Source organism: Stenella coeruleoalba (genome assembly GCF_951394435.1).
Source record: "Stenella coeruleoalba genome assembly, chromosome: 9".
Classification (NCBI taxonomy): Eukaryota; Metazoa; Chordata; class Mammalia; order Artiodactyla; family Delphinidae; genus Stenella; species Stenella coeruleoalba.
Window position 1 is genome coordinate 2,313,104 of NC_137155.1, and position 12,125 is coordinate 2,325,228.

The window sequence follows — 12,125 nt, forward strand, 5'->3', positions numbered from 1 at the left end:
GCAGCCCCTGTGCCTGTCGGGCCCCCACTGCCTTGCCTGTTTCCTTTCGAGGCCCCCGTGGACAGGAGCAGACAGACCTCTGGCACCATCAGCTACAGACCCGCCAGGCACCCCTCCCCCTGCCACAGCCCTGGGACCCCCGCTTCCCACTTTCACACTGCCTGCCTGTATACCTGCAACTCTCTTTCTTTTCTTTTTTTTTTTTTTTTGCGGTACGCAGGGCTCTCACTGCCGAGGCCTCTCCCACTGTGGAGCACAGGCTCCGGATGCACAGGCTCAGCGGCCATGGCTCACGGGCCCAGCCGCTCCGCGGCATGTGGGATCTTCCCGGACCGGGGCACGAACCCGTGTCCCCTGCATCGGCAGGCGGACTCTCAACCACTGCGCCACCAGGGAAGCCCTGCAACTCTCTGCTTTCTGTTTCTCATCCTGTTCTCAATAAAATCTGCCAGGAAATTCCACTGACCGGTCCAAGAGGACCAACTGAAACAGTCTCTCTGGCAAATTGTTTGGAAAGGAGCTAAACATAAAGTGTCTTTCCTAAAGCAGCAGTTGGGAGAAAACCGAGTTTTGACCTGCTCTCTTGGTCACGCAGTGGTGCGCAGATAAATAATCTGAATTATCTTAATGGTGTAGTCCAACCGCACGGGAGAACAAGGTGGGCCTGGTCCTGTCTGAAGTTACAGGATGCTAAATATTTGGCGACTCAAGTAAATGACGTCAGAGGAGGGGAAGCAGGCGAAAGGCGCTCATTCACCGTCAAGTCACCACGGACGATTAGTAAGAGCATGGCTGGTAATGAACAGAATTGCCCAAATCGGCTTCGTGGATAAACCTCGGCAGCGAGTGGGGCGCTGTGGCACTCGCCACACCTGCCCAGAACAGCCTCGGCTTCTGGCACCGTACGCATCCCCGATCCAGGTCTTCCCATGGCCCCCAGGCCCGAGCGCAGGGGGAGCCCCTGGACATCAGGACAGCCGGCGCTGGGGCGGCAGGACCCTGTGGGCTGTGCCCGGCAGGTGACCCGGCCCTCTAATCCCATGGCCCCGGAGTGACATCAGCCGGCCGCGGGCCAGGACGTCCAGCTCCCGACCTGACATCTGAGTCCAGGGGCTCAGCGCCTTGGCCTGGGACCAGGGTTTGCAGCTCGTGAGGCCACCGCTGCAGCCACGACTGGCTTGTCCCTCCTCCCGGCTCCCAGCCCCCGGCCCTGCGGCCCCACCTCCGGCCAGCTGCTCAGACAGACATCTGCCACGGTCACAGTGGCGGAGCCCATGGGAACGGGCCAGGCCACACCAGCAGCCACTTGACCAACCAGCCACCGGCTCCACGTCCCCTCAAAGCACGAAGGCTCCTCTCTCGCTCTTTTTTTTTTTTTTTTGCGGTACGCGGGCCTCTCACTGTTGTGGCCTCTCCCGTTGTGGAGCACTGGCTCCGGACGCGCAGGCTCAGCGGCCATGGCTTACGGGCCCAGCCGCTCCGCGGCATGTGGGATCCTCCTGGACCGGGGCACGAACCCATGTCCCCTGCATCGGCAGGCGGACTCTCAACCACTGTGCCACCAGGGAAGCCCTCCTCTCTCGCTCTTGTCTCGCGCCCTCTCCGTGCATTAACTCGTCCACTCAGAATCCCATCGCTTTACAATAAATGTTTCCATCTCTACTTCGCAGATGGAGACGCAGCTCAGAATTGAGGCACACGGCTTCAAGGGTGGCCCAGGCTGCACCACGGCTGCCTGTGACGCAGCCCTGCCCAGCACATTCCATCAGACTTCAGTCACACCGGGGGAGAGAGGGTCCACTCCCGCACCCCGTGAGTGTGGTCCACAGGCAGACCCAGGTGAGGAGAGGCAAGAGCCTGCTGGGGCTCCACAGACGGGCAGTGAGCCAGGTCCCAGTGGGACAAGCCGCAGCTCGGCCATGAAACCCCCAGACCCTTCCGATGACCCCTGCCACCCGGCCCTCCCCTTCCCGGGGCAGCAGCTCGGCCTGCAGCGGTGGGACAGGCCCTCCTGCCCCGAGGACAGAGGAGGGGAGGGTCACAAGCCAGGACCCCTGCCTGAGGAAAGGCTTTCTGGCCACAGAAAACCTCCTGGGCCTGCTGAGCTCCCAGGGCCTCCGCTTAAAGAAGCCTCTTATTCAGGGCTCACCTTTGAATGCTCTGAATTCTTGTCTCTTGGAGAAAACCTCAGTGCTCCAGTGAGGGGGAGGTGAGGGGGCCCGGCAGACACACGAAGCACACAGTCTTCTTGGGAGAAATCCAGTTTTTTGATATTGATTTGCTTAATCACTTTAATGTGCTCAATTATATTCAGGAATTCCAAAAAGGCAAAAGAAGATGCTGGAAGACCTACTCCAAGGACAGAAAATTCTCCTGCCATCACACACATGACCCTCTGAGAGTCTGAAGAGCTGATTCCCCTCAACTGGGGGCAACACAGCCTTTGTAATCTGTCATCACTGTTATAGTTTTCTTACCAATAGCGTGTTGGTACAGCTAAGCTTAGCTTTTGTCCAATTAGCCCAAATTCCGAGTTTATGGGGTTCAAGCTAAGGAGGTTTGTGTCACTGTAAACACGAGAAGAGTTTGGCAAACTATCCTGCAATAAGTTTAACGATGTTAATATTATATTAATATATTTTATTACTATATAATTATATTACATTTTATATACTACATTATGATATGAAGTTAATATTATGAAGGAGAGACCAAAGAGGCAGTCTACTGAAGTCCCCGGATACTGAGCCCATTTTCCAAAGGAAAATTTTAATCAGATACTTACAGATGGGACCCACTTCTAAGAGGTTGTCAAAAGAGCAGCAGGATGTGGTCCCCAGCGTGGCCACCACCTGGAGAGCAGGAAGCAGAGGTCCTTTCAGCCCTGCATCGTAGTCACTGCCGTACCCTACACACACACACACAGCTACCACCCCTACCCAGATGGGGCCCACAGCCTGAATACACTATGCTGGCTGAACGTGTGCTGGATGGAGAGGTGAGTCTGTGGATACGTATTTACTATTTGCATGGAAGCATCATAACAGGTTGAGAGAAACAGAGCTGGTAACAGAAAACTAGGCTGTGAGATTACAAAGGGCACTGGCACAGATTTCCCAGGATGCCGAGGGACGGGAAGGAAGGCCCAGACCGTGTGAACAGCGTTCCCTGTGATCCGCTTTATTGATACAAGTGTGTATATCGACTATAGGGATATCATTCCTTCCATGAAGTAGGGAGCCTGGATTTTCTTAGCTGAGTGTGTGTGTGTGTGTGTGTGTGTGTGCGCGCGCGCGCGCAGGGCAAGCACACGGAATGATGCGCACGTCATCGGCCTGGCTGGGGCTGCTCCAGACCTCGTGCGATGCTGCTTCTGGACCAGCCTCCGCGTCAGCTCAGAGTTGGACCAACGGCATCACTCACTGGTGTTCACCTGCTGCCCTTCTCTCTGAATGAAACTGTTCCCAAAGATTAACTTCAACCCTCCAAAGATGAAGCTTTGCTCTCCTAAGGAAATTCACGAGAAAGCCCTCCCGACCCTGAAAATAATTCTTAAAGGGTGTCCCGAGAAAGCTTTGAGAACAGTTGGTCACCCAGCTGGGAGACGTGGCTGGGAATTCTCTGCCGTCTCACTTCTGCTCCCTGAGCGCCCTGCAGCTCTGTCATCACACCTGCGCGCCTGACTTGTAAATTCCCACTCACCAAGCTGTCTCTCCCTCCGGACCCATGAAATCTTGAAACCAGGGTCTACGTCTTATTTCTTTGTGTTGCTAGGAACTCACATTTTGCTAGCACAGAACAGGGGCTGAAACATTTGCTGCATGCAAACGCTCTCCAAATGATCAAAAAGCATCTTCTGTTTCCAAACCAAAGAGCCTAATTGATTTACAGTGGCGGGCACAGTCTGGATAATGAAATTTCTCATTCCATGTGATAAGGCTGTGAAATTTCATTCAATCTGTGTGGCCTTTATGGAGCCCCCAGCAATGCTCTGTGCCCTGAGAAGAGAGACACAGGGGTCGGAAACACACAAGCTAGGAAACCTGAGAACCCAGCTGGAGGCCTCTCTGGTGCATTTTGCCTGCGACCACCTGCATTTGACCTGAAAACCAAATGTGTCTTTCAAAGAGAGTCAAAGTGCTCTGGCCAGGGGGGCATGGGTTCCGCTCTGTGATGGCTCAGCTGATACAGTCACCTGGGCCGGAGAGAGTGTTGCTTTGCTATTCAGGTGTGGCAAGACCAACAGGTTGGGAGGACATTGCCAGTAAAAAGATAGCTCGTTATACCCATGGGGAGAGGGGATGCCATGCCATGCAGAGCCACACAGGGAAGCATCAGGGTCAGTCAGGAGGCAGAGGGAAGGGAAAAGGTGGGCGGGAACTATGGGTTCCCTGCAGAAAGGAACAGGTGAGGCAGAGCAGGCAGGCTTAGGATTGACAAGTGTGAATTCTTTCAGATGATTTCAGCAGGCTGTGAGGCACAGGGACTGCCCTGGTTGTCTGGTCCTTGGCTCTGGGGGGATCGGGGAAGGAGAGGTGTGGCCTGGAGTGTGAGAGACTCGTAAAGGGGAGGTGGGCAGGGCTTGTGGGCTCCGGGTGGCTGGTTTGCTTAGGAAAGGCTCACTTGCCTTTCAGCTCTCCAGGAACTAGCTAGACCTCCAGGGTCAGCAAGGTCCTTACGACATCCAGGCATCACCAACACAGAAAATAAAAAGGCAAGATGAATACACAGACATTGAAGCTGAGCATTTGGGGCAAAAAGGCCGGGGCTGGAGGCCCAGTTCTGCATCACACTGGCACCTGCTGGGTTTTTGTTTTCTCATTTTCAACACAAATGCACTAGACCAGGACCTGCCCAGACCCTAAGGTCTGCGGGTGTAGACCTTCTAGCCTCAACGTTTCCCGTGGCTTCTCAGCCCCTTTCCTCCCTGCCTCTGTGCCCATCCCCTCCCTGGTCCAAGTGCCAAGCATTCTCCACATGTTTCATCTTGACAAGATAAATGACTTAGTGGGACTCCAAGTCAGTGAGCGATTTTTCTCTGGTGTTTGCAATATATAACTGAATACTAAAATGCTTTGTCTAAGGGGCCTAGTTTGGTAGGTAGAGCATGGAACTCTTAAAATGCTATGTCTATGTCATAAACCATGTAGCTTCAAAAAACCAAAGGATGATTAAACCTTCTTAATATCACTTGTCATTTATTTTCTCAATTTTAAGAGTCTCTTAGGAATGACGCTTCTGTAGTTCAGCAATTCCTTCAGTTTCATCTCATTTTCCTCAGCTAAATTCTAATGGAAATAAACACCATACCTTCTGTTTTTAAAATTACACCTAAACATTAAAAATTATTAAATTGTTGTTAAAATTATTTTCCGTTAATGTGTACACAGGAGTGTGTCTAGAACGATTCCACCAAATATTAGTACTGCTTGTCTCTTATGATGAGATTTGGCTAATATAAACCGTATATTCTTAGCTTTTCATGTAGTTATTGATGTTTTTGTTCTGAGCATGGAGCATTCTGTAAAAACAACAAGAAAATGATGCCCAGTCCTAGGAGTGGCCTCAGGAGAGAACACGTCTCAGCCAGGCCTGGGAGCTTTGCAGAGATTATATCCAGCCATCACGACCCTCCTGAGCTGGATGCCTTCAGGGACCCCTACTTTACAGTTGGTTTAAGTGAGCCTCCTGTGGCGGGGTCAGGGGTTGGTCCAGGGACACGCAGGCAGGAGCAGACCACAAGGTGAGCCCAGGGGCGTGAACTCTGGTCCTGCCGCCTAGAGAACGCAGCACGCTGGACCGTGCCCGAGGCCCTTCCAACCGACCCCAGCCCTTTGCGGCTCACCGGGCCGCACGTGGGCGGCACGGGGATCCAGGCTCTCGCGAGGCTGTTCCAGGCTGGCCGGAAGGGGACGGGGTTGGGGGGGAGAGGAGGGGGGAGGGGCGGGCCCTGCGTGCTTGGTGTTCTAGTGGCTGTGAGTCAGCTTGTCCTCACTCTCAGACACCGCTTTAAAGCCCAGCACCTGCTCCGCTCCGGGCTCTGATTACCCCAGCTCAGCTCAGTGATGCTAACCTGATTTCAGGCGCTCTGCAGGGGCCTAATCACATTTGTGCAGGGGGAGACAGGCGGGGCCTGTGTGGGCGCCCCATCTCTGAGAGCCCTGGGCGGTCCTGCTACTCCCCGCTGTCCCCTCCCCTCCTTCTCCGCCGCCGCCCTCACCATGGGCCCGCTCTGCTCTAATACAAGCCGTGCAGGCTCCGCCCTCCGCCTCGATCCTGACCTTAGCAAGTCAGGAAGGCAAACCATAGAGATGAGAAAGGGAACATTATTACAAGCCACAGAGAGTTTGTGGAGGGACAGTGATTCTGATTTCCAAGTTCAAATCTGCCCAACGTACCCCTGATCTGAGCGGCGGGTTTTGACTTTGAAGGGGCTGCAGCCTCTTTGCGAAATCATGAAGGAGGTGGTCAGAGCTTGTGGGCTCCGAGTGGCTGGTTTGCTTAGGAAAGCCTCACTTGCCTTTCAGACCTCCGGAAACTGGCTAGACCTCCAGGGTCAGCAAGCTCCCTAAGACATCGAGGCATCAGGGTCCACAACTCAGGGTCGGGCACTGAGTTACGCATGTGCAGAATGATGACCAGCACGCGTTCGTTTCAATGGGAGTAAGAGAGCCACATGGCAAAGCTCAAGCTACCCTCCTGCCCGACCCAGGCGGCCTTCTCTCTGCAGCTTCACAGACCCTTGCCTGCCCCTTTAAGATAACAACCAGCTGCATCTCCTCCTGCGTCCTATGATGTTTCACATCTCTGTGCCTTACAGTACTGTTTTCTCTCACAAGACAGGCACGTGCCCGCACGTCCTCCAGGACACTGGCCTTATGTGTTACCTCTTAGCAAAGGCTTCACTGACACCCACTACATAACTCATTGTACCCTCTACCCCTTGTCCACATGCACAGAGTCCTCATCAGATAAGATCAAGGATACCTCTGTCTCCCTCCAGGAACATTGCAGGAGGAAAGGGCCACGCCTCTCCACAGATGCCCAGGGCTGGTACAGGAAGTGCTCTGAGGAAACAGGCACGTTACGCAGGTCAGACTGTGAGTTCTGATGAGCTGTGAAACCCTCTGCTCTGAATCACAGGACTTCGAACACAGCTCACATTTACCTTGGCGCAAACGACTGTTCCCTTAATGTCTCCACTTTAGCAAATAAGATCCTTGAGGCCCACCCCCCTTAATCTCAGCACCCACAGGCCCAGTACGTGGAGGGTGTTCATTTGTCACACAAGTGAATGACTTAGTGAATGAACATGGAATTGTTGCCTGTTCCATCACGAGAAGCTTTGAAATGCAGTCAGTGGAAGTATCTGGCACCTGCTGCTCCTAAGGCCATGCACTTGTCACCTTTTGCATGAGAGAGCCCACCACGGAGATCGTAAAATGTAGTCGATGGACGTGCAGATGCCTCTTGAAGGACACACACGGAATGTTCCAACAGAGGTCTTGGCCACCCTGAAGAGCTCACAAATGATGCTTATTTCAAAGTCCTCATAAACACAGAGGCACAGAGTAGCAGCCAGAGTGAAACAGGGCTCTACCTCTGAAGTCCCACCACAAGATGATGAGAGTGTGGACAAGAATGTCCCCTGCCACATCAGTAAACAAAGGATGTTGTGGCCATCACGCCCTCAGCACTGCAGCCTCCCGCAGCTGTGCACCCTAAAGGCATTCAGGATGGAGAAAAGCCTAGATAGTTAAGGTGCGTATTTCACTGAGCCCAGACCCTTGTATGCATCTTCCCATACATAGAAAAGCGCTAAATTCAAAACCAGATGTTTAAAGTACAGTCGATACAATCTCTTCTAGAAAAATAGAAGAGGAGGGAACCACTTCTCCAGTCTTTTCATGAAGCCAGTGTTACCCTAACATCAAAACCAGAACAAGACTATAAAAAAGGAAAGCTACAAACCAATATTACTCATGACCAGAGAAGCAAAAATCCTAAAAATATTAGTAACTGGAATCCAGCAATATATAAAAGGAATTACACGCTATGAACAAGTGAGATTTATTCCAAGAATGCAAGGCTGGTTTAATATTTGACATTCAATGTAACCCGCCTTGCTAACAGACTAAAGAAGAAAACCACATGACCATATCAATCAACGTAGAAAAATCATCTGACAAAATTCAACACGAATTTACGATAAAAATTCTCAGAACTCTAGGAATAGAGAAAACCTTTCTTAACCTGGCAATGAACACGTACCAAAACCTAAAGATAACATCTTACTTAATGGTGAAAAACTAAATACATTTCACTTAACATTGGGAACAAGGTAAGAATGCCCAGTCTCATCACTGCTATACAAATAGTACTGGAAGTTCTATCCAGTGCAAAAAGGCAAGAAGAAGAAATAAAAGGTATACAGGTCATAAAGGAAGAAGTAAAACTGTACCTATTTGCATATAGCATGATTATCTAGATAGAAAACCCCCAAGAAATCCATTAAAAAAAACCCTCTTAGTTTAGCAGGGTTACAGGATACAAGATCAACATACAAAAATTAATTCTATTTCTGTAAGCTACAACAAACACATGGACATCAAAATTAAACATTCAATACCATTTACAGTTGTTCAAAAATAATAATTCTGTAGGTATAAATCTAGCAAAACATGTACAGTCTTATATGATGAAAGAAATTAAAGGAGATTTAAATAAACGAAGAGATATATCATGTTCATGGCTTGAAAGACAACATAGTAAAGATTTTAATTACCATATAGGGCAAAGGGAAAGTCTCAAGAGAAATTTTAAAAATATTTTTAACTCAATGAAAATGAAAATACAACTTATCAAAATTTGTGGAATGCAGTGAAAATAATGCTTAGAGGGAAATTTATAGCATGAAATGCATACATATACTAGAGAAGAAAGGAAATTTTAAATCCATAATGTAAGCTTCCACCTTAGGAAACTAGAAAACAAAGAGCAATTTAAGTCCAAAGAAACTAAAAGAAAAGAAATAATAAGAATTAGAGCAGACATCAGTGAAATTAGGAACAGGAAATCAATAGAGAGAATCAACGAAACCAAATGCCGGTACTTTGAAAACATTGATAAAATTGATAAACATCTAACTAGGTTAACTAAGAAAAAAGAGAGGACACAAATTACTAACATTAGAAATAAAAGAAGGACCATCACTACTGATCCCATGGATGGTAAAAGGGTAGTACGAGAATATTCTGAGTAACTTCATGCCCACAAATTTGAAAACCTGAATGAAATGGATCAATTGCTTGAAAGATGTAATCTACAAAAACTCACATAAAGAAAAATAGATCCTCTCAATAGGCCTATACCATGGCTTGAACATTTCTGTTCCCCCCTCACCTCCGCAAAACCCTTGAAACCAGAGTTGTTTGTATTAGGAGGCTGGGCCTTTGGCAGGTGCTTAGGCCATGAGGGTGGGGTCCTTGAGAACAGGATTGGTGCTCCTGTAAAAGACACCACACAGAGCTCCCTTGCCCCTTCTTCCATGTAAGGACATGGCAAGAAGTCAGCTGTCTGCACCCAGGAGAGGGTCCTCACCAGAGCCCACCCTGGCACCCTAATCTCAGACTTCCTTCCTCCAGAACTGTGGGAAATAAATTTCTGTTGTTCATAAGGCACCTAGTCTGTGGTACTTTATTATAGCAGCCTGAACAAACTAAGATGGCCTATATCTATTAAAGAAATAAAGTCAGTAAATTAATAGCCTTCCATAACAGAAAGCAGCAGGCCCAGTTTTGTTCACTGGTAAAATCTACCAAATATTTAAGAAAGGAATTAAACTAGATATAGAAAACAAACTAGGGCTTCCCTGGTGGAGCAGTGGTTAAGAATCCACTTGCCAATGCAGGGGACCTGGGTTCGAGCCCTGGTCCGGGAAGATCCCACATGCCGCGGAGCAACTAAGCCCGTGCGCCACAGCTACTGAGCCTGCACTCTAGAGCCCGCGAGCCACAACTACTGAGCCCGCGTGCCACAACTACTGAAGCCCGCACGCCTAGGGCCCGTGCTCCGCAACAAGAGAAGCTGCCGCAATGAGAAGCCCGTGGCACCGCAACAAAGAGTAGCCCCCACTAGTGGCAACTAGAGAAAGCCCGCATGCAGCAACGAAGATCCAATGCAGCCCAAAATAAATAAATTAATTAATTTTAAACAAGCTAGTGGTTACCAGTGGGGAGAGGGAAGGGGGAGGGGCAGGATAGGGGTACGGTATTAAGAGATAAAAACTACTGTGTATAAAATAGATAAGCGACAAGGATATATTGTACACAGGGAATTATACCCATTATATGGTAATAAATTTTAATGGAATATAACCCGTAAAAATGCTGAATCACTATGTTGTACAACTGAAACTAATATAATACTGTAACTCAGCTATATTTCAGTTAAAAAAAAAAGAAATTAAACAAATTCTCTACAATCTCTTCCAGAAAATTGAAGAAAAGGGAATGTTCCCTAACTCATTCTGTGAGGCCAGCCTTACTCTAGTTCCAAAATCAGATAAAGACATTACAAGAAAGAACTGTAGACAAATATCTCATGGATATAGATGTGAAAATTCTCAACAAAATATTAGCAAATTGAATTCAATAATATATAAAAAATAATAACCAGGTGGGATTTATTCTAGGTATGCATGGCTGATTCAGCATTGAAAATCAATTAATATGACCTATCATATCAAAAGGCTAAACAAGAAAAAAATCACACAATCATATCAATAGATACAGAAAAAGTATTTAACAAAATCCAGCATCCATTTATAATAAAAAATTCTTAGCGAATTTAGGATTAGAGTGGAATTTCCTCAACTTGATAAAGAACATCTATTAAAAACCTGAGAGCACACTTAACAGTGAGAAACTACAGGATTTCCTGATAAGATCAGAAACGAGGCAAGGATATTTGCTTTCACCACTCTTATTCAACACGATGCTGGGAATTCTACCTATAACAATAAGACAAGAAAAGGGACTAAAAGATATACAGATTGGGAGGGAAAAATGAAACTACCTTGGTTTGAAGATGACATGATTGTCTATATAGATACCCTACCCCCTCACCCCCAAAAAAACCCCAAATCAAAATCAAACCCAAAACCTCCTGAAACTAATAAGCAATTATAAGAAGATACAGAATAAAGGATAATATACAAAAGTCAATTGCTTTCTTATATTCCAACAATGAAAAATTTGAGTTTGAAATTAGAAACACAATACCATATACATTAACACCAAACTAGAGATAGAGAGAGAGACAGAGAGAGAGAAATGCTTAGGTAAAAATCTAACAAAATATGTATAAGATCTATATGAGGAAAACTATAAAATTCTGAGGAGAGAAGTAAAAAAAAATCTAAATAAATGGACAAATATTCTATGTACATGGATAGGAAGATTCAGTATTGTCAAGATTTTGGTACTTCCCAACTTGATCTATAAACTTCCATTCAAAATTCCAGCCAATCATGTTATGGCTATTGACAAACCAAGTCTAAAGTTTATAAAGAGAAGCAAAAGACCCAGAATATCCAACACAATATATATGTATATATTTTGCCACGCGACTTGCGGGATCTTAGTTCCCCAACCAGGGATTGAACCGGGCCCTGGGCCCTGGCAGTGAAATTTCCGAGTTCTAACCACTGGATCACCAGGGAATTCCCTACCCAACGCAGCACTGAGGGAGAAGAACAAAGTCAGAGGACTGACACTACCCGACTTCAAGTCTTACTCTAGAGCTACTGCAATTCAAGGCAGTGTAAAATTGCGGAAAGAATAGACCAACAGATCAATGGAACAGAATAGAGAGCCCAGAAATAGACACACACAAATATGGTCACCTGATCTTTGACAAAGGAGCAAAGGCAATTTAATGGGGAGAGGATAGTCTTTTCAACAATGGTACTAGAACAACTGGACATCCACATGCAAAAAAAAATGGATTTGGACACAGACATTACACCTTTTACAGAAACCAGAGCAAAATGGATCAGAGACCTAAATGTAAAACTATAAAACTCCTAGAAGATAACACTGGAGAAGATCTAGAACATCTTGGGT

General features: G+C 47.5%; 1 protein-coding gene across 4 annotated transcripts in view; it reads right to left on the reverse strand.

Annotated features, from left to right (window-relative positions):
• The window catches only part of DDC (dopa decarboxylase), a gene marked incomplete at its 5' end in the record, with an annotated part of 53,969 nt that overhangs the window by 25,563 nt on the left and 16,281 nt on the right, over positions 1-12,125 (reverse strand). For all 4 annotated transcript variants that reach the window (XM_079932095.1, XM_079932092.1, XM_079932094.1 and 1 more), the window contains one exon: positions 2,786-2,852. In XM_079932095.1, coding sequence (XP_079788221.1) covers positions 2,786-2,852 — 67 coding nt within the window. The remainder of the gene's footprint in view (positions 1-2,785; positions 2,853-12,125) is intronic.